Below are 23,519 nucleotides of genomic sequence, written 5' to 3'. Positions count from 1 at the left end.
ATCATCAGGGTTGACGTCGCATTGTGAAAGGTTAAGCGCGTGGGTCCAAAAGGGCTTTCGTGACTTCAGACGGTAGTAAGAGATGTTGTTGACATCCTGGTGGATGGGGAATATTTGTTTTCCACGATTCGCTGGACTTCCGGAGGGTTGTGCCATCGTGGTGAATGGATGGGGGTGCAACTTGGCCAGCTGCGGCGTTGCAGTTGATTTGAGGGTTCCAGTGATGCACCGTATTGCAGTATTCAGTTGGACATAAACAAGTCAGGTGTGGCTACTTCTGGTTCATACTGCTGCACAGTACTCGGCTATGGAGAACATCAGGGCCATCGCTGATGTCGCGTAACAGTGATACTGATACTCCCTAGCCGGTGCTTGCCACATCCTGGACCAGATTGATCCTTGTCTTTGTCTTAGCGGCTACCTTCTTCAGGTAGTCATGGAAGGTTAGCATGCAGACCAGCTTCACTCCGTGATAGGTCGGAGTGGGGTCATGTCACACAGTGTTGCCGCAGAAGGTCATTTACAGGCAGAAGGCCACTTGAGGATTATGTCCAATATACACTTTAGGAACTCCAATGCTTTTTCACCATTTCTTCCCTCTCTATCCCATTTGATCAGTGGATAATTTAATCTCCCAGCACAATAATTTAGTTATTCCTGTCCATCTCTCTAATCTGATTGTAGATTTTCTCAATTTGGTGGTCTATAATATACCCCTACTAATGTAACAAGCTCAAACCATATGACTCTGCCTGGGCCTCTTAAGAACATAAGGAATAGGAGCAGGAGTAGGCCATTGGCCCCTCGAGCCTGCTCCGCCATTTAATAAGATCATGGCTGATCTGATCTTGGGCTCAGCTTCACTTCCCTGCCCGCTCCCCATAATCCTTCACTCCCTTATCGCTCAAAAATCTGTCTATCTCCACCTTAAATATATTCAATGACCCAGCCTCCGCAGCTCTCTGAGGCAGAGAATTCCATAGATTTACAAGAGAAGAAATTCCTCCTCATCTCAGTTATATATGGGCGACCCCTTATTCTTAAACTATGTCCCCAGTTCTAGATTCCCCCATGAGGGGAAACATCCTCTATGGATCTATTTGTTTTATATTTTGAATTCTAGATATAAAAATCCAGTGCTTACAGTCAAGTATCATTGGAAGTCTTATCGTGTTTAAAACAGTAAAAACATATCTGCTGATTAATTGGAGTAGCTGATGTATTACGAAGTGTCAGTAATAACTAATTGACATCAGTCAGTGGTGCTGGCTGAGGCCATCTGTTCCACTGTTCGTGGAACAGTGTATGCCCAATAATTGGCAATCAGCATTTAACTGACAATTGATCGAAAATAAAATATAAACTGAATTTTTAAAAATAGTAATAAAGTACTGATTATTTCCAATCCCAGTAGCTTTACTTTGTAATTAAACAAAATGAGATCACAACCCTGGTGCCTGAACTTCTCTACATAGTTCGTGCTTCTCTCTCTCTCTCTTGCAGACAATATTTTACATTTTTCCAAGCTTATCAGATGTGATAGAAGATGAATGGATCCCTGCCTGGAAGTTTAACCGAGTTATGGACCTCTTCTCCTCCAGTTCTTCAGTTAGCTTGTTTAACCCTCAGACTCAGCTTTGTGATGTGAAACTAACAGACTGGGTTCAACGAGACAAAGGTAAAATTTGTTTTCCCTGCTGTAGTTTTTTTTTCACAAAAAAAAATGATTTTCTCTTCGCAGTTTCTTTGGACAAGGCACCACCTACAGCCGAGTGGTTGGACATGCTGGGCAGCCTGCTCGCACTTCCTCTTCAGTCCCAGTCTGAAGCGGCTTTTATATTGTGCTAAGACCCAAACTGAATCTCGTGCAGCCAACTTTACCGTGAAAGTAAACTTGCTGGGATTCACCAAGAATATATGGTGAAAACAGGGTTGCTGTTGCCCGTCTTAGCAAAGACCGCCAGGTTTACTTCTGTGTTTCAGTTGGCTGCGTAAGACGTTGATGTTGGCAGCTGGTGCCACTGGCGCAAATCTCACCCAATATAAACGTAGTTTTAGAGACTGGTGGAGGTACATCAGTGTTATGTTTTCGGTACAACCTCACAAAACACAGGCTATAAGATAACTTCAGGAAACCTGTCAGGTAACCTGACCTGTTTATTCTTGTAAACAGCAATGGCTGATATTGCACAGCAGTCCACTGGGTGGAGCTATATATATTACACTTCTCCCTCCTTAATGAAGAAGTAATTATAACAAACAATATCATACATATCTTGCATGGTTATACATAACAAAGGATATGGACTTATTTTGCTATAGTTACAAATCAAGCTTAACCACTTGTTTTCTGTTTTGAAAAGAATACCTTCGCTCTTAAACAGAACCTTCCAAACATGGTGTCGAACTTAGACTCATTTTAGGCTAATCCTGAGGGAAGTTTTCCTCCAAAGGATGCCCTTGATTTACATTTGAACTCTCTACAACTTCAGACTGTTTGTTTTCCTGACTCGGACTCAGACTTAAATTCTGACTTTCTCTTGGGCTTGTTTCCAGTACATTTGATGTAGGATATACTACTAGTACTTTACTTGTATCAAAACTATCTGATGAGTCAGAAATAATCAAATCATTCCAACCTTCAACTCCTTCCACGTCTGTAGGTAAAATATGATCAATGTGAACAAACTTAACTTGTCTATGATCAAACATCTTGACCAAATATGTGCGAGGACCACATATCTTCACCACTCTTCCTGGTAACCATTTTAACCATTTATGGTGATGGTTCTTCACTCTCACCTTCTGATTTAATTTCACACTTCTCTCTTTTACTCTACTTCTACCATGATTCTCTTTCTGTCTTAATTGTTTCTCTTCTACAGACTGTGCCAAGTTTGGTTTTAACAACGAGAATCTGGTTCGTGGCTGTCGTTTGAGAAACAACTCTGCTGGTGTTGTACTAGTAATTGTATGAGGAGTATTACGATACGCAATTAGAAAATTAGCCAATTTGTGGTCCGATGTTGTTTCTTTGGATTTGAATCCAACATCTGTTTGATGAGGGCATGTTTTACAACTTGTACAGTGCGCTCTGCTGCACCATTTGAAGCAGGGTGGTACGGTGGAACCTTGGTATGTTTCACACCATTTTTGCTGGTGAACTGTGTAAATTCTCCTGAACAAAATTGTGGTCCATTATCAGAAACAATTTCTTCTGGGAGGCCAAATGAAGAAAATAATCATCGCAAAATGTCTACTGCTTTACTTGTTATTTTCCGCATTGGAAACACCTCGACCCACTTCGAGTGGCTATCAATCACAATGAACAATTGTTGTCCCTCTAGCTCAGCGAAATCGATATGTAATCTTTGCCACACTCTGGGAGGCCATTTCCATGGCTGTAATGGTACTGATGGTACTTTCATACTACCTCGTCAATACCTTGCCAAAATCTAGTTCATCACCTCTTGGAATATGGCGGCACGGAAGACACTCCAAATCGTAGCCTATTAAATTGATATAGACTTAAATGAATCTTTATAGTCAAGCATGACTTGGACTCCTCATCTAGTTCAAGTTGTAAGTAGGCATTCGTAAGATCCCACTTTGAGAAGATCTGACCACCTGTCAGTATTTTGAACAAATCTTCTACATTTGGCAATGTATTGGGGAGATTACCCTCTAGAACCTGGCTTACGGTTACTTTATAATCATCACACAACCTTACCTTACCATCGGACTTGGGTACAACAACAATGGGTGCAGCCCAATTACATAGATTTATCTTACAGATAATGTTCTCAGTCTCTAGTCTTTTGAGTTCTTGCTCAACTTTCTCCTTGAGTGCATATGGTACAGGACGTGGCTTGCAGTAAACCGGTCTAGCGTCCTTTTGTACCATGACACTCGCCTTGAAGCTTTGGATCGGACTGCCTGTTTTGCAGAACACCTTTGGATACTTCTTGATGACATCATCCTTTGATGCAAATCTCGTTTCAACACGAAAAATCTCACTCCAATCCAGTTTCAGTGATCCCAACCAATTTATTTCTAGTAAGGCAGGCTTGTCTCCTGCCACTACTAAGAGATGCAAGCTCTGAAATTGATCCTTGTATTTCACCAGTACGGTGATACGGCGATACGGCCTACCACAGGAATGTTCTCTCCTGAGTAGCCTTGCAACTCTATCTTGGATTTCTCTAATGGGAAATCACGCAATTTGTCGAGGTATAGTGATTCTGGTGCTACACTCACGGATGCACCAGTGTTGATTTCCAAGGGTATCTTGGTTTCTGCAACATCTACGTGGATGATACTTTTTGAATCGCTGTTAGTTACCCTCGTGCTCCTGATAATGTGTAGCTCTAAAAGCTCCTCGTCCTGTTATTTTTCTTCCATGCTATGTAGTCTCTGGGGATTTCTATTTATAGCTTTGAAAGTTGGTTCACTCTTCAGTCAGCATGTCTTGGCAAGATGTACAGTTTTCCTGCTGACGGAACACTCTGCCTTCACATATGGACAACTTTGAGCAATGTGTTGTCCCAGGCACTGATAGCATGACTTCAATGCTCTGTTACCATTGCCAGTTGCTGAGACATTGGAGCCCAACTGCCTTTTACTTTTTAACCTGCAGGCGATTCACCTCGATGGTCTGACAACTGGAAATGGTGCGAAATTCTCGGGAATATTAGTCTGCCATGTCCATTGACATAGCTGTCTGACAAGCTAAATCAAATGTCAAGTTAGGAGTTGTCAATAACTTTCTTCTGATTGCATCATTTTTCATCTCACAAACAAAGCAGTCACGCTCGGTCTTGAAAGTTTCTGAAATTTTTATTGCTACCATGTACTCACTGATACTTTCTTCGGTTAACTGATCTCGTATTCCGAAACGATAACTTTCAGCAATTTCCAGGGGCTCAGGACTGTAGTGCTGTTCTAACTGCTTCAGTGATGTGTCCTTTGGCTTGACAGGCACAAGCAAATTTTTCAGGGTTTCATACACCTCAGGCCCTGCTTCAGTTAAGAAATTAGCCTGTTGTCTTTCCAACACCACCCGGTTATGGTTTTCATCATTGGGGATGTCGATGATACTATTTGCGGTTTAAAACATTTCTAGCCGCTCCACATACGCTCCGAAACTTTCACGGTCGCGTTGAAACTCCCCCAAGCGCCCTATTATTGCCATAGGCACGGCCATCTGGACTCTGGCAGTTCAGACAAGTGTGCTTGTAATTTACCTTGGATTTTTAGCTGTTAATCAAAACAGAGAAGCTCTCAAAGTCTCTCTGTCAGATGGCTGAATCATCCACCAACAAACATTTCAGCTAGGTTATCCAATTATCCTATCCTCATCACCAATGTTATGTTTTCAGTACGACCTCACAAACACACAGGCTGTAAGATGGCTGATAACTTCAGGAATCCTGTCAGGTGACCTGACCTGTTTATTCTTGTAAACAGCAATGGCTGCAATGCCACAGTAGTCTACTGGGTGGAGCTATTACAATCAGCATGTAGTGCCATCCCACAGTAGTGTTTCTATACTAAAACAACATTCTTTCCCATTTTACTTAATAAAGTTTGAGGCACCAAACACTACGCTAATCCTCAAAGAAAATATTTAGCCTGTGTGGATAGTTACTGTTGTTAACATAAAGAATACATCTCCGTGCTAGTGGTTTACCAGTGAGCTAACCACAGGGTCATGAGAATTGCCAAGAATTGCACATCCATGTCACTGAGTGCTTCAATTTACTGTCACTTTGCACTTCTAGTAAACATCAGGTATGACTAGCCTGCACTTTGATTATTTATTTAAGTCGGGAGTTCCCAGGTGGCTGAAGGTACAGCCGCCAATGATGGGGTGAATGACGTTCCAGTGTAAGTCAGGGAGAGCAGGAGTGATGGGTGAGCGGAATTAGGTGCCGAATAGGATACAGGTAGCCACGTTTTGGACAAGCTGAAGTTTATGGAGGGTGGAGAATGGTAGGCCAACCAAGGAATAGATGAGGCCAGTTTTAGTTGAATTGATAGCAAATTGTTTCTAGATTTATGTTCTGATCGTGATTTAAGACTGCTTGCACTGTATTCACCCAGCACCCTTCCAACTGGCAGAGGAGTCTTTCATCCATCACAAAGATCAGTAAGTACAAATGAGGGAGGCTATTTGGTTCATCACATCCATTGTATTCAAATCCAGATCCCAGAGATTAAAGGATAACATTACACCCATTATATTCAATCCCTTGAGAGGTTTACTGTCAATGACCGTAGACTTTCTTTTATCTCTCAAGTGAACTCCAGTCACCAAATACTCAGGTCATTTCCAATGGACATGGTCGAAACAGTCTACATACCTGTCCGTGCAGTGATGCCATATCATTTAAATCACTCGCCAAGATCTTTCTGGATTTTAATAGGTTCCTGTCTTGAGCTACTGAGTTCATTTCAAAAGTGGGTGCGCCCAGAAATATTTGTGAAAGGAAAAGCACAAGAATTTACAGCATCATAAAAAACCATTGCAGTCCATCTGGCCTAGTCCTAGTGGCTTTCCTGTTGCCAGACTCTCATTTCTTTTTTAAAATTGTCATATTGCAAGCTGCATATGGTTCTGCGTGTGTGTCCGTAGGGTGGAATTATCACCTGAATGCTTAAAGAAAGAACTTGCATCCATAAGCAAAGCAGCAGATGCTAAACATCAACCCTAATTATTTTTAAGTACCACAACAATAGAGGGCAATCGGAGAAGAGGTGAAAATCCTAAAAGATGCAAATAGGCTTGAAACTGAGGCAGAACACAAAACTAGTAAATATTCTGAATGATTACTCCCTCCCAAGTGTTCACAAGCAAAGATATAATGACCTAATTACTAATTACTTCAGATGTAAATCTAAACATATAAATATGAAGTCCCAGACAGGTTAATAGGGCTGAAAACAAATCATAGAATGGTTACAGCACAGAAGGAGGCCATTCGGCCCGTCGAGCCCCAGCCGGCTCTGCAAGAGAACTGCAGCTAGTCCCACTCCTCCGCCCTTTCCCCGTAGCACTGCAATTTTCTTTTCCTTCAGCTAGTTATCCAATTCCCTTTTGAAAGCCACGATTGATTCTGCCTCCACCACCCTTTCCAGCAGTGAATTCCAGATCCTAACCACTCGCTGCGTAAAAAAGGTTTTTCTTTTGGTTCTTCTACCAATGAACTTAAATCTGTGACCTCTGATTCTCAACCCCTCTGCCAATGGGAACAATTTCTCTCGGTCTACTCTGTCTGGACCCCTCATGATTTGGAATACCTCTATCAGATCTCCTCTCAACCTCTGCTCTAATCACCAGGAATAGATGGTATTTATCCCACATTGTTAAGTGACCAGTGAGGAGATTTGTGAGGGACTGACAATTATTATGATGGAGATACTATGTGGGTATTTTTTTTGTTGAATTGAGACATTTTCATGCCTGTTTGTAGTTTTCTTATATTTGTGCTGTTTTTTGACCAAATTGTTCACATTTTCTAAATTTATTCACTTTTGAGTCAAACAACATAATGGCGTTGTATTTTGTAGGCCAGAGAATAATAATGTTCGGTATCATTTCAGATGGTTGATAATGTATCTGCAGTCAAATGGAAATGCTAATTTAATGCATGAAATAGCATCCGGTTTTGCATTAAATATAGCATTGCTGTTTAATTGGGTGTTGCAGGATTTGGGTGCTTTTTGACTGTTCACTTGGTTTGTATAATAGAATGTGTATAAGCCCTAAAGGCAAATTCAAAGGCAGGACTAATGGAATCTAGAGCAGTGGATTATTTTACATTACCAGCTGCAGTAAACTTGAATTTTAAAATAACCAAATTGTTGCTGTTTTTACAAAATGGGGTAAAGAATTCAATTTGGTGGCCGTGTGCATCTACCCTAGTGACACTTGCATTATCGCTTTGTGATCAGAGCTGACAGGGGCAGGTGGATGGTGGTGGAAATGAACTTAGAAAATGGCAACCTACAAGAGCAGTTGGATTGGCTGCTCCTATCAATGCAAAACAAAATATTCCCAATGTTTAGTTTCTTGCACAATTTACATTCACTGTGATGTTAAAATGTTGCAGACCATATACACTCTACAAAGCTACAAATATTGACCTCACTCGAAGTCTTTCCAAGGACAGGGAAAGCAGAGAGAATGACAAGAAATATCATTGTGCAACCTTTCTGTTTTATACCCATTAAGTCAATATTTTAAACTGATTCTGTTGATCTCCAGACATGCTCACTAAGAACAGAAATAAAATGGAAGGCTGAAGGGAAACAAAAATAGGTTTATTTACAGATTGTAAAGTTAGCAGCTTTCTTTCCTTTCTTAATGTAAAAAAAAATTGCTGACTGACTGGAGGTATCACAGCTCGAACCATCCCTTAAAAGGACAGATACCAGGTTTGGCACTGCTTCAGCTTAATGGGTGTAGGTTTCCTTCAAAGACAATCTCGTGTGAGCACTTAGGTGGAAGTAAAGAAGTAGGTGTTTCGAAATATGTTTGAAATATATAGCAGGTCTGTCACTGATGCTGTATATATGGCGCTGATCTGCTAGGGAGTGGCATTGAATATTCTGGACTCTTTTAGTAACATGGCAATTCTGATGGTGTTGAAGTTTGAAGATTACTTGAAGCCCAAAATAGTATCTTAAGCAATTGTTTTTAAAGCATTTGACAAGCATTGCAACTAGTTATAGCAAAAGCTATTACAATATATATGACAAATGTGTGCAAAAGAACATCTTGCCCTTCATCAGTGTGGGCGTTCTCAGCAGCGACAAGATTCAACTTCATGAGTGGATCCCCTGTAAATCCACCAACATCATTTTTGGCATAAAGGGCTTTGCAGAAACAGATCCCATGGTCACCTTCTAGAGCAAGTCAATGGTATTTTTTGTTTTTGCAACGCAAAAGCGTTAAAAGAAAAAAGCAAAGAAATTGGGAATATGTTTGTTACAATCTTCAAAAACGACTTGGATTTGGGCTAGTATCAGAAGCTTGAGAGTGTCGCACCCTAATTCAGAAAAGGGAGAACAGACAAACACAGTAACTACAGGCTGATGAGTATAACATCAGTGGAGGAAAAGTTGTTGAAATCCATTATTAGGAACAGTGAATATCTAGAAAAATATAAACTAATTAAGGTCCGTCAAGGTAGTAAATAAATGCACAGAAAAGTATACTGACATAGTGGAGGGAGAAACTTATTAACATATTCATCAAAATAAGTTTTGAAGCGCAGATTTAATGAAATAAATATTGTGTTCCTTATTTTACACTATGAACTTTATACTATGAACAACTAAGCTTACCTATTATTTCACTTTCAGAGCATTTTAAGTAAACTCTTGACATTTTGTACTGAAAGTAAAATATTACCTCCCCCCCCCCCCCCGCCCCCTGCCATTTCACAGCTGATATTGTTCCACAAACGGAATTGCAATCCAGAGTGCAGTTGCTGGTTTTTGGGGCAGAATCTGAGGTACAACTGCAACAGCTCTTGTACTTCTGGCATAAGCATGGTGATGTGCCTTAAACCCCCAGTGTTTCTGCTTCTATCATATTCTTCAGTAGAACTGATGCACAGGTTATGTCTAACAAAGTTTTAGAGATTGGATATGACATACCACTGGCCTGGATTGCTTTGGATTTTCCTAAACCCAGGCTGAAGAGAGAGATTTCCTTTCCAGCCTGAGATTTGGATAGGATAAAGCTGTCCTAAGACCACTATAGAAGTTCATATTTGAAACAGTATCAGAATGTATATGTAGAGAGAGAAAGAACTGAGGACATTTGTCTCTGGAAAGTTTTGCTCGGTGACCAAGCATTAGTGAAGCAATATTTAGCTTGTAGAACATACCCCGTGTTTACCTGGTTGTAAACCACCAGAAAATATTAAAGCCTATTCTACTTGTACTATGCATACTTTGCCGATATACAAAGAGTATTCTAGGTGCTGCAATACAGCTATATGGAGTAATTCATGAAGTGTTACCATCTTGATTTGACCACTAACCGTGGAAGCCATTTGGTGTTTTGCTATTGCAGGTCGGGCTTTTCATAGAATCATAAGCATGGCGATAGGCCTTAAACTCCAGATAGTCTTCTGTTTCTGCTTCTGTCATATTCTTGAATCATCCATGGAATCTTACAGCACAGCAGGAGACCTTTGGCCTGTCCTGCCTGTGCCGGCTCTTTGAAACATAGAAACATAGAAAAAAGGTGTAGGAGTAGGCCAATCGGCCCTTTGAGCCTGCACCACCATTCAATAAGATCATGGCTGTCCAATTTAATCCCACACCTCAACTTTTTCCTCATAAGCCTATAAATTAGTCCTCTTTAATTGCCTTTTGAAAGTTATGATTGAATCTGATTCCACCACCCTGTCAGGTAGTGCGTTTCAGATCTTAACAACCTGTGTGAAGACATTTCTCCTAATTTCCCTTCTAGTTCTTTTGACAATTATTTTAAATCAATGACCTCTGATTTGCCAGAGGAAATACAGGAATACAGGTTGGACCTCTCTAGTCCAGAAACTTCTGTGGTTTGGCATTAGTTGGGCCTGAAGGAAAGGAGAGTTTATTAAAAAAACAGTTTTGCAGCCTGTGAGTTTGAAATGCAATCTCAGAGTTTTGCAGATTAAAGTTATCTGTGCCATTTTAGTGAGTGTTGCAATGTGTTATCTGTGCAATCTGAGTGTGTAGGGTGCTGGCCGGCGGCTGTGCCGTGGGTCTGTAACTTTAAACGGTGGTTTAGAAAGTGGGCTCGGTTGCTGTTGCGGTGTGCGTGTGGTGATTTGGCTGGGAGCGGCTGTCAGACAGTGAGTGTGTTCGGCGATTGGCTGGAGCAGCTGTCAGTCAGTGAGTGTGTGCGTGGTGAGGGAGCCGCCCACATGCTGCCAACACGCACGCGCGCACACGAACAGGAGCCCAGGCGCTGTCGACAGGTACCGGTAAGCGTGACCTCCTGTGGTTCAGAAGATTCTCTGTTCCGGTCCCGGTCAGGTCCCGAGGGTGCCGGACCAGAGAGGTCGAACCTGTAGTTACTCCCTGCTTGCTCTATCAAAACCTCTCATAATTTTGAATACCTCCATGCTCTAAGGAAAATAATCCCAGCTTCTCCAATCTCTCCACATAACTGAACTGTCTTCATCCATATCATCCTGGTAAACCTCCTCTGTACCCTCTCCAGGGCCTTGACATCCTTCCTAAAGTGTGATGCCCTGAACTACACAATACTCCAGCTGAGGCCGAACCAGTGATTTGTGAAAGGTTTAGCATGACTTCCTTGTTTTTGTATTTACAAAGTGTTTCCCCAACATTTATTTCAAATGTTCATGGAAAAATCATAGCTTTCATAAACAGATTGAATCTCCTACGTTTTGAATCCTTATATATTCCCTGTATGGGATAGTCACGATTAACTATTACCCTTAATTGCAGAATATAGTAAATTGGAGATCGTATAGGATGTACACCTGAGCACTCCAGTAGATCAATTCATATAGGTTAAAACTAATTAGATTTAATTACAAGTTAAATAATTTACAGAAGCCAAATTATATAACAAGATATCAAATCAGCACAATACTTAAACATAATAAAGTTGGCATTAGTCTATAAGGGATTAAAACACCATTTTTACAAGATATTTTAGTCTGATCACAACTTGACTTTTGAATGAAGCATTTAGGCCTAGAATTTCGAGAGCGCTGGAAACCTGTGGGCCGCAATTAACGAAATTTATAGTGTTGGCGGTACCGGTAAATTAGCGCTGCTTGGTAATTAGCATTAGCGCAGCGATAAACTCCATGTGCAGGGCCGGTTCCCCAGGCGGTAGTCCCAGCAGGAGGCCCAATGTAGCGTGGCCGCTGTGTCACTGCAGCACGAACAGCCTTGTCTTAAAACAAGGCTGTAATTTCAGAAAGCAGAAAACTGCCTTACAAAATGAAAAAAATTAAAATCATGTAAAAAAAAAAGGCAGTTTTTAGCCCTTAGAGCGCAAGAATTCCCAAATCATCCTAAAGCTGAATTGCCTTCTGCGCCTAAAGAAAATGGGAAAAGTGCTTCAGTACTAACAGAAATGGTTCAGCAAGCCACGGAAGGAGAACCCAGGGTCTCGCACGCAACACTTCAGCTTTGTGTAGGGGTCAGCACTGCAAGTGAAGTGCTCTACCCACAGGGGCCAAAAGGCCCTCTGGCAAGAAAGATGTGGGACCTGATCACCGAGGCCGTCACTGCCACCTGGCTCCCGTGCCCAAAAAAGCTTCATGACTTCAGACCAGGGGCCAGGGGTCAAGGTCAGTGAATGAATCTTCAAAAGCTGTCTCCGACGAACTGCACCACTCGCCTCGCACACTGCTCAATGCACGACGACACCCTCCCCCCGCCCCCCTCCCAATCACACATCTACCAATAATCTGTACTAAGCAGGAAGCACACTTGCCATTCCTAGCTTCACCTCACTCCCTTGGAGGAGACGATGCTGGTCATTCTTCGCAGGAGTACGGCTGAGCCCTTGGCCAGCGGCGGGGCTAGAAGGGTACAAGATGCTGGTATCCTCGTACGTTACCCTCCTTCTCGCATGCACCTCTTGCTTTCCCACTCTCCCCTAACCACACCACCCTTGTGCCTTCCTCATTTCACAAACTCAAGAAATGCAAGCTTCCCAGCCAGTGGTTGACCAAGAATAGGGAAAGGAGAGTGAAGAAGAAGAAACACCGTCACTTGATTTGACACTCCCAGCCACCAGCTCCTCAAAGTCGACCTGCAAAGCCACTTGCAGTGTCTCCCACTGAAAGTCAGGAGCCTTCCACCAGCCATGCTGCAGCCACTGGGGTGACACTGCGTGACATCAATAGGATAGGCAAAGGCACACTAAAGACAATCACTAAGGAAATGCATAAAGGCGATTAATTGATTGATTTCTTGATGTCATATTGGATGGTTAGATGTATAAAGTTGGATTGAAAAGTTTGCTTTGTGGTGGATTTTATTTTTCAGCAATGTAGCCAAGAGAACGCTGTGATGGTCAGTAACAGAGGGAAAGTAAGATGTGGTTCAAATGTTGAAAGGGGAATTAGGGTTTTGGTCACTGGTACTGCAGGCGTTTGATTCCATCGCAGATATATCGGCCGGAAAGGGGCTGCCTGGGTTACATTCTTCCTTCTGCTTTCTCCTCTTTGCATCTTCCTCTTCCCTCTGCGAGCGGATGCTGGAAATCTGAAATAAAAGCAGAAAATGCTGAAAATACTCAGCAGTTCAGGCAGCATCTCGCCCTGAGGCATGAACTCTTGTTTCTCCACGAATGTTGCCTGACTGGCTGAGGTATTTCCAACATTTTCTGCCTTCTCAGAGGGCTCCCTTTACCATCTGAGGTCTTGCAAGCGTTCAGCCGCACTCCCTGCACACTTTTAAAAACAATTAACGTCTATTGCACCAAGCCTCTGCTTCATAAAGTATTTAAAAACCCAGTCCAAAAGCTTAAATGCGAACTGATCTGAAAGATGTGTGTGTCCCTTTTAGAAATGCTGACAGGGTCTCTCAGTCTGCAGCACGTCAGATAAATCTACACTGAACTCTGAGCAAAGGTCTGGGTTCACAGAGCGTGGCGTTGCACGCCGACTGAGGTCACGCTCTCCCGATTTGCATGTCCAGGGCCAGCACTACTATTGACGGCTGCCAAATCCCATGCCAGAGGTGGGCATTGGAGACATGGCAGCCTTTTTTTTTCAAGATTCCGGCGCTAATGGGTAGCGGTAAGTAGCCGAATTTCTGGGCCCTAAAGCCCTTCGTATACCATTCAGGTATAGACGTTTGGCATATATCCGCCCATTTACCACCCATATAACCGCCGAGATTCTGTTTACTGCCCATATTTGATTATAAATGGAAACTACCACCCAATTATCGCCCATTTATCGCCGATGGAACATTCGGCATACAATTACCGCCGGGAATGAACTGAACCGCCTGCCGATAGTGATAGTGATAATAATGGAAAGTCGAGCCCTAGGTTGCACATGGATGATGCGAATCTCAATTCAGTCCATGGAATTTGAATTCACTGTCAGAACAAAAACCTGTGGCTAATTCCCCGGTTTTTAATCAGTTCAAAAGCCTCTGAAGTCAGACCTGTCGATCATCCATAATTAAAGCCAGAATGGTGTGAGCTATTGCACAGAATGCTGATAAGCAGTTGCTCACACATTCTCTCGTTTCCAAGCACCGTTAATGCTTTGGCTATGTTCACTTTAATTACCACAAGAACAAAACCCCAGCCTCCTGATTAATTTCAGATCAATCAACCTGGCCTGGTTCCATGGACAATCCATCTTCGAAGTTCATTTAGTATTTTGGTAGCAACTGACATTTTACCTCTAGCTATATCTGAACTATGTGATATCATGTACAGAAACATCTCTATTTTATCACATCATTGCCCTCAGAGTTCAGTCTTTGTAAGCCCTGCCTCAAGATTCTTCACTCACTTTTTTTATTTGAATGTGAAAATGAACATTTATTGGATTATCTGATGCAGGTGTTTATTCTTTGACTATAGCTCACTCTATACATTGAAAATTCCCTTTTATCGAAACTTGTAATAAGAACATAAGAAATAGGAGCAGGAGTAGGCCATATGGCCCCTTGAGCCTGCTCCACCATTTAATATGATCATGGCTGATCCGATCATGGACTCACGTCCACTTCCCCACCCGCTCCCCATAACCCCTTATCCCCTTATCGTTTAAGAAGCTGTCTATTTCTGTCTTAAATTTATTCAATGTCCCAGCTTCCACAGCTCTCTGAGGCAATGAATTCCACAGATTTACAACCCTGAGAGAGAAGAAATTTCTCCTCATCTCAGTTTTACATGGGTAGCCCCTTATTGTAAGATTATGCCCTCTAGTTGTAGTCTCCCCTATCAGTGGAAACATCCTCTCTGCATCCATCTCGTCAAGCCCCCTCATAATCTTATACGTTTCGATTAGATCACCTCTCATTCTTAATTCCAATGAGTAGAGGCCCAACCTACTCAACCTTTCCTCATAAGTCAACCCCCTCATCTCTGGAATCAACCTAGTGAACCTTCTCTGAACTGCCTCCAAAGCAAGTATATCATTTCGTAAAAATGGAAACCAAAACTGCACGCAGTATTCCAGGTGTGGCCTCACCAATACCCTGTATAACTGTAGCAAGACTTCCCTGCTTTTATACTCCATCCCCTTTGCAATAAAGACCAAGATTCCATTGGCCTTCCTGATCACTTGCTGTACCTACACACTAACCTTTTGTGTTTCATGCACAAGTACCCCTAGGTCCTGCTGTACTGCAGCACTTTGCAATCTTTCTCCGTTTAAATAATAACTTGCTCTTTGATTTTTTTCTGCTAAAGTGCATAACCTCACACTTTCGAACCTTACACTCCATCTGCCAAATTTTTGCCCACTCACTTAGCCTGTCCATATCCTTTTGCAGATCTTTTGTGTCTTCTTCACACATTGCTTTTCCTCCCATCTTTGTATCGTCAGCAAACTTGGCTACGTTACACTCGGTCCTTTTTCCCAAGTTGTTAATCTAGCTTATAAATAGTTGGGGTCCCAGCACTGTTCCCTGCGGCACTCCACTAGTTACTGGTTGCCAATCCAAGAATGAACCATTTATCCCGACTTCCTGTTTTCTGTTCGTTAGCCAATCCTCTATCCATGCTAATATATGGGGCCCAAGTTTCCACAGGATAAAAAACGGGCGCCCCTCCGAGCTGGGCGCCCGTTTTTCGCGCCTAAAACGGCGCCAGAAAAAAAACGCGCTATTCTCGAGCGCTTTGCAGCTCCTTGTCTGTTTGGCGCGGTGCCCAGGGGGGCGGAGCCGACACTCGCGCCGATTTTGTAAGTGGGAGGGGGCGGGTACTATTTAAATTAGTTTTTTTCCTGCCGGCAACGCTGTGCGTGTGCGTTGGAGCGTTCGCGCATGCTCAGTGTGAAAAAAACATTGGCACTCGGCCATTTTTGTAGTTCTTTGTAGCTGTTTAATTTTTGAACATTTTTTAATAAAATCACATTGCCATCAGCACTGAGGCTTCCCTTCTCACTGTCTCCTTCCCCTCCCTCCCCTGCGCGGCAACAAGCCGCGGTCTCCTTCCCCTCCCTCCCCTGCGCGGCAACAAGCCGCGGTCTCCTTCCCCTCCCTCCCCTCCCTCCACGGCAACAAGCCGCGGTCTCCTTCCCCTCCCTCCCCTCCCTCCACGGCAACAAGCCGCTGTCTCCTTCCCCTCCCTCCCCTCCCTCCACGGCAACAAGCCGCTGTCTCCTTCCCCTCCCTCCCCTGCGCGGCAACAAGCCGCTGTCTCCTTCCCCTCCCTCCACGGCAACAAGCCGCTGTCTTCTTCCCCTCCCTCCCCTGCGCGGCAACAAGCCGCTGTCTCCTTCCCCTCCCTCCCCTGCACGGCAACAAGCCGCTGTCTCCTTCCCCTCCCTCCCCTCCGCGGCAACAAGCCGCTGTCTCCTTCCCCTACCTCCCCTTCACGGCAACAAGCCGCTGTCTCCTTCCCCTACCTCCCCTGCGCGGCAACAAGCCGCTGTCTCCTTCCCCTCCCTCCCCTCCGCGGCAACAAGCCGCTGTCTCCTTCCCCTCCCTCCCCTGCGCGGCAACAAACGGCGGTTTCCTTCGAACGATGGCTGAAGCACTTTCACACAGGTAGGAAGATGGTTTATTTAATCTTTGCTTATAAATGTTTATTCAGGTTGGATTTATTTGTATAATATTTGTAGAAGTATAAATAAGGATTGATTGTAGAATTTAATGAGTAACCTTCCCCCCCCCTCCCCCCCCACCTCATTCTGGACGCCTAATTTGTAACCTGCACCTGATTTTTTAATGTGTAGAACAGGTTTTTTCAGTTCTACAAAAATCTTCACTTGCTCCATTCTACTTTAGTTTGGAGTATGTTTTCACTGTGGAAACTTTGAAATCAGGTGTCAGTGGCCGGGCACGCCCCCTTTTGAAGAAAAAATTCTGTTCTAAAGTAGAACTGTTCTACCTGACTAGAACTGCAGAAAAAAAAATGTGGAGAATTGCGATTTCTAAGATAGTCCGTTCTCCACCAGTTGCTCCTAAAAATCAGGCGCAAATCATGTGGAAACTTGGGGCCATTACCCCCAAATTCCGTGAACTTTTATCTTGTGCAGTAACCTTTTATGTGGCACCTTGTCAAATGCCTTCTGGAAGTCCAAATACACCACATCCACTGGTTCCCCTTTATCCACCATGTTCGTTACATCGTCAAAGAATTCTAGCAAATTTGTCAAACATGACTTCCCCTTCATAAATCCATGCCAACTCTGCCTAACCGAATTTTGCTTTTCCAAATGTCCTGCTACTGCTTCTTTAATAACGGACTCCAACATTTTCCCAGTCTATAGTTTACTGCTTTTTGTCTGCCTCCTTTTTTAATTAGGGGCGTTACATTTGCAGTTTTCCAATCTGCTGGGACCTCCTCAGAGTCCACGGAATTTTGGTAAATTACAACCAATGCATCCACTATCCCTGCTGCCACTTCTCTTAAGACCCTAGGATGCAAGCCATGACCAAGGGATTTATCCATCTTTAGTTCCATTATCTTACTGAGTACCACCTCCTTAGTGATTATGATTGTGTAAAGTTCCTCCCCCGCCCTCCTCCCCCCCCCCCCGCGCCATAGCCCCTTGACTATCGACTGTTGGGGTAGTGGTACCATAAAGACTGATACAAAATATTTGTTCAGAGTTTTCATCTCCTTGTTCCCCATTACTAATTCCCCGGTCTCGTCCTCTAAGGGACCAACATTTACTCTAGCCACTCGGTACTTTAACCGTAATGCTCGGTACGTTAATTTTCTGTCGATTTCTACTTATTGAAACCTCTCTGTCCTTTTGTTCTGACTTGCATAATGAGTTTGAGGTGTTGTACACAGTAGAGAAGACCACATACTTTTATGGTTTCAAACTCTGAGGAGTCGAAATTCAGTTTGTTGCGCCACCCATTAGCCCGGAGAGGGGCTGCTAACGGGCTGCTAAGCACTTACCGACGCAGCGGTGCGGTGTCCTCGCCTCCCGAAAACTTCAGTGGCGCGGTGGGGGCGGTGCTAAGAGGTAGCACAGCACACTCTACCACCACCCACGTGGTGACATCATCGAGCGTGCAAGCCCCCTTGGCGTCTCGGCAGCAAAATTAAGTTGGATCGCCTGCTTTACCGGCAGGCACTTTTCCCGACTGTCGGCACATCGGGGATCCCGGGGCGGTGTCATCCGGAGAGCAAGATAAGTTGTGAAGTTTAATTTATTTAACATCTATTTATTTATGGCAGCAATGGGGAAGTGTGGATGTAGGTCAATGACTTTTTTTTCTCGTCCATAATTCTGACCTCGCAATAGTCTGCATTTCATGAGAATTACTAAAAGCAGAATGCTGTATGTGGAAGAATCTCCTTATGACATTAAGATCTAATAACTCAAAGGTGAATAAGCGATCGGACGATATTTTTGCCAAATATCCCTGGAGGAGGGGAAGCTCTAGATACAAGATGGGCTTCACCTGAACCAGACAGGTACCAGTGTCCTTGCAGAGACAATAAATATGGGAGTGGGGAAGGATTTATGATAGGCAGTGGGAGGAGCAAACAAAGCAGATCTAGAAAGAGAGATAATAAAGAATGATGATAGTAGAAAAGGTACAGAAGCTAGATGTTGTGGTACTGAGCAGGTTCTGGTAAATGGCAGTTTGAGTGTATGCACTGTTACGACAGGCAAGTGTACAAAGATATGCCCATATGGAGAAATAATGGAAAAATAAGCAAACACCAGCATAGTGAGTGAGGGAAGTGGAATGCTTTGAAGTTAGGAACTTTAGCAATGAATTGGAGATCTGAAAGCCATTACTTGTGAGAGAGCCCATGATATTCCAGCCATTATAGAGACTTAGGCCGCAGAATTCAGTTTGGGGACGGTAACAGCTGTGAGGCGGGAGTTCCTGCGCCAGGTGCAGAAGTCCCGCCCCGCGATCTATATTTGGGTTACTGCCCCCGAGAGGAAGTGCAACATAAAATATCGTGCTGCACTTCCTCTTGGGCGGGAGCAGGACGCAAAGCCACGCAAAGTTCGCAGCGTTACGCGGTGGGACACGTAGCGCTGGCGCGAAGACGGGGTCCTCCCCATCATTAAAGCGGAGGGCCAAGCTGCCGAGCCTGCAGACGGGAAACGGGACCATTGCTGGACTACCGGGGAGTGGGCACACAAACGGAGTGTCGGGCTGCAAGATCACGGCATGGACCCTGCGAACGCCAAACAAGGCCGCGACCAGTAAATCATCTATTTTTTCCCCTGCAGCACCTCCCCTTTAATTTTCGCCCCGCTAGTGGCCTACAGCTTGGTATGTGTCCCATGAAGCTGTCCGGGGTGGGGGATTGCGGGGGGGGCGGCGCTACCGAATTTTTGCTGCAGGACGAAACGAGTCACTGTGCACGGTGATGATGTTGTCATCGCCAGCAGAGCAGGGTGCTACTGGTTACCGCCGCTGCTAAACTCCCGCGGAATTTTGCAACAGTCGGTAGCAGCACCAGGCCTGGCTGAAAAGCTGTTTGCGCCTCGTTAGCGCCGCTCGTTCAATAATGACATGTTAAGTAAATGTACAAGGATATAGATCCATGTGCTATATATTTCTTCAGTGTTCACTCTCTTTCACTGTGTTTGTGTGAGAGAGAGAGAGAAATATAATGTGATCAGGGCATCTGTTACCCTTGACAGACGTATCAATAATTACATTTCAAATAATCTTTGCACAACTTTTGCGCTTTTAATAAAATAGGGGCACTGCTTCTACTTGAGCCTTAGCTATAGTTCAAGAATCCCTTCTTTCTGTTTCCTCCACTAGTTAAATTACTAGAAATAAGAATATGTATTACTTGGCGTAATAGAAAGCAACAATAAAAACTGACTGCAAAAGCTTCTCTAGATATGTGAAGAGAAAAAGATTAGTGAAGACAAACGTAGGTCCCTTGCAGTCGGACTCAGGTGAATTTACAATGGGGAACAAAGAAATGGCAGACCAATTGAACAAATACTTTGGTTCTGTCTTCACGAAGGAAGACACAAATTACCTTCCGGATGTACTAGGGGACTGAGGGTCTAGAGAGAAGGAGGAACTGAAGAATATCCTTATTAGGCGGAAAATTGTGTTGGGGAAATTGATGGGATTGAAGGCTGATAAATCCCCGGGGACTGATTGTCTGCATCCCAGAGTACTTAAGGAGGTGGCCCTAGAAATAGTGGATGCATTGGCGATCATTTTCCAACAGTTTATCAACATGGGATCAGTTCCTATGGACTGGAGGGTAGCTAATGTAACACCACTTTTTAAAAAAGGAGGGAGAGAAAACGGGTGATTATAGACCGGTTAGCCTGACATCAGTAGTGGGAAAAATGTTGGAATCAATTATTAAGGATGATATAGCAGCGCATTTGGAAAGCAGTGACAGGATCGGTCCAAGTCAGCATGGATTTATGAAAGGGAAATCACGCTTGACAAATCTTCTGGAATTTTTTGAGAATGTAACTGGTAGAGTGGACAAGGGAGAACCAGTGGATGTGGTGTATTTGGACTTTCAAAAGGCCTTTGACAAGGTCCCACATAAGAGATTGGTGTGTAAAATCAAAGCACATTATATTGGGGGCAATGTACTGGCGTGGATAGAGAATTGGTTGGCAGACAGGAAACAGAGAGTCGGGATAAACGGGTCCTTTTTCGGAATGGCAGGCAGTGACTAGTGGAGTGCCACAGGGCTCAGTGCTGGGACCCCAGCTCTTTACAATATACATCAATGATTTGGATGACGAAATTGAATTGTGTAGAGGACACAGAAAGGCTGCAAAGAGATTTAGATCGGTTAAGCGAATGGGCTAAGGTTTGGCAGATGGAATACAATGTCGGAAAGTGTGAGGTCATTCACCTTGGGGGAAAAAAACAGTAAAAGGGAATATTATTTGAATGGGGAGAAATTACAACATGCTGCGGTGCAGAGGGACCTGGGGGTCCTTGTGCATGAATCCCAAAAAGTTAGTTTGCAGGTGCAGCAGGTAATCAGGAAGGCGAATGGAATGTTGGCCTTCATTGCTAGAGGGATGGAGTACAAAAGCAGGGAGGTCCTTCTGCAACTGTATCGGGTATTGGTAAGGCCGCACCTGGAGTACTGCGTGCAGTTTTGGTCACCTTACTTAAGGAAGGATATACTGGCTTTGGAGTGGGTACAGAGACGATTCACGAGGCTGATTCCGGAGATGAGGGGGTTACCTTATGATGATAGATTGAGTAGACTGGGTCTTTACTTGTTGGAGTTCAGAAGGATGAGGGGTGATCTTATAGAAACATTTAAAATAATGAAAGGGATAGACAAGATAGAGGCAGAGAGGTTGTTTCCACTGGTCAGGGAGACTAGAACTAGGGGGCACAGCCTCAAAATACAGGGGAGCCAATTTAAAACCGAGTTGAGAAGGAATTTCTTCTCCCAGAGGGTTGTGAATCTGTGGAATTCTCTGCCCAAGGAAGCAGTTGAGGCTAGCTCATTGAATGTATTCAAGTCACAGATAGATAGATTTTTAACCAATAAGGGAATTAAGGGCTACGGGGAGCGGGCGGGTAAGTGGAGCTGAGTCCACGGCCAGATCAGCCATGATCTTGTTGAATGTCGGAGCAGGCTCGAGGGGCTAGATGGCCTACTCCTGTTCCTAATTATTATGTTCTTATGTTCTTATGTTTAATATCTCCAAGTTTGCAGATGACACTAAATTGGGTGGCGGTGTGAGCTGTGAGGAGGATGCTAAGAGGCTGCAGGGTGATTTGAACAGGTTAGGTGAGTGGGCAAATGCATGGCAGATGCAGTATAATGTGGATAAATGTGAGGTTATCCACTTTGGAGGCAATAACACAATGCAGAATATTATCTGAATGGCGGCAGATTAGGAAAAGGGGAGGTGCAACGAGACCTAGGTGTCATGGTTCATCAGTCATTGAAAGCTGACATGCAGGTACAGCAGGCGGTGAAGAAGGCAAATGGCATGTTGGCCTTCATAGCTAGGGGATTTGAATATAGGAGCAGGGAGGACTTACTGTAATTGTACCAGGCCTTGGTGAGGCCTCACCTGGAATATTTTGTTCGGTTTTGGTCTCCTAATGTGAGGAAAGACGTTTTTGTTATTGAGGGAGTGCAGCGAAGGTTCACCAGACTGATTCCAGGGATGGCTGGTCTGACGTGTGAGGAGAGACTGGATCAATTGGGCCTTTATACACTGGAGTTTGGAGGGATGAGAGGGGATCTCATGGAAACGTATAGGATTCTGATGGGACGGGACAGGTTAGATGCGGGAAGAATGTTCCCGATGTTGGGGATGTCCAGAAGCAGGGGACATAGTCTTAGGATAAGGGGTAGATCATTTAGGACTGAGATGAGGAGAAACTTCTTCACTCAGAAAGTTGTTAACCTGTGGAATTCCCTGTCGCAGAGAGTTGTTGATGCCAGTTCGTTGGATATATTCAAGAGAGAGTTAGATATGGCCCTTATGGCTAAAGGGATCGACGGGTATGGAGAGAAAGCAGGAAAGGTGAAGGATCAGCCATGATCTTATCGAATGGTGGTGCAGGCTCGAAGGGCCGAATGGCCGACTCCTGCACCTATTTTCTATGTTTCTATGTTTCTAATCCAAAGTATATTGACCCATTTTATAAATTAGTGTTGGAGACATTGGATAGGATAATGCTTAAATAATTTTCAGGTGAATTAACTTGAATGTCCCAAGATTCATAAGGTTGCAGAACCAATAGAGATGGGTTTACTAAACCAACTCATCTTATAAAAGTCTGTGGTAAAGACATCATTAGTGGGTGACTTTCATCTCGGCCATGCCTTAATTGATGTTTCAGTCTCGTGATAGCTGAATTACATTTTCCAAAGATGTGTAATCTTTTAGATCAGCCTGAGGCAACCTCAAAGAACTTATCACTACTTGAACCTTTGTTCAGATGTTCTAATTTATATATAAATCTTTGTATATAAATTTATGGAGCCGATCATGTCAAATTTGAATATGGAAGGGCTTCACACAATTCAATTCAATAAAGTACAGTTTTTTAAAAATGTCGGTGAGTGGGGCAGAAAGCAATGACAAAAAATGTGGCTGCCGCAGAATGGGTGACCATAGTCCTCCTAAACCCACAGAAAGGCTCTATAAATTAAAATAATGGATGACAGTGGGAAAAATATTTATTGTTTTCCCTAATTTTTTCAGTAATATTCTCCCACTCTTCTCCTGAAGCATTGGTTTTTGATAGGGTGCAGCTCAACGAGTGTCAGGTGCCTACCTTGTCAGTAACCATTCCTAGCCCGAGTGTTAGCCATTTATTCAAGCACTGGGGGAGCGGTGAGGTGAAATTACAGCTAAGCCCCACTCTGTTCTCAG

The 23,519-nt window shown here is 43.7% G+C and overlaps 1 protein-coding gene across 2 annotated transcripts in view; it reads left to right on the top strand.

The window, feature by feature from the left end:
* LOC139272973 (probable methyltransferase TARBP1) overlaps positions 1–23,519 on the top strand; it is a 246,165-nt gene that overhangs the window by 154,643 nt on the left and 68,003 nt on the right. The window contains exon 26 of one of the 2 annotated variants that reach the window (XM_070889181.1): positions 1,504–1,678. In XM_070889181.1, coding sequence (XP_070745282.1) covers positions 1,504–1,678 — 175 coding nt within the window. Of the gene's footprint in view, positions 1–1,503; positions 1,679–23,519 lie in introns of those variants that run through there. The other variant, XM_070889182.1, reaches the window with a different exon arrangement.

This window comes from Pristiophorus japonicus, chromosome 9, assembly GCF_044704955.1.
Source record: "Pristiophorus japonicus isolate sPriJap1 chromosome 9, sPriJap1.hap1, whole genome shotgun sequence".
NCBI classification, from domain to species: Eukaryota; Metazoa; Chordata; class Chondrichthyes; family Pristiophoridae; genus Pristiophorus; species Pristiophorus japonicus.
This window is presented reverse-complemented; position numbering and strand designations above follow the sequence as displayed.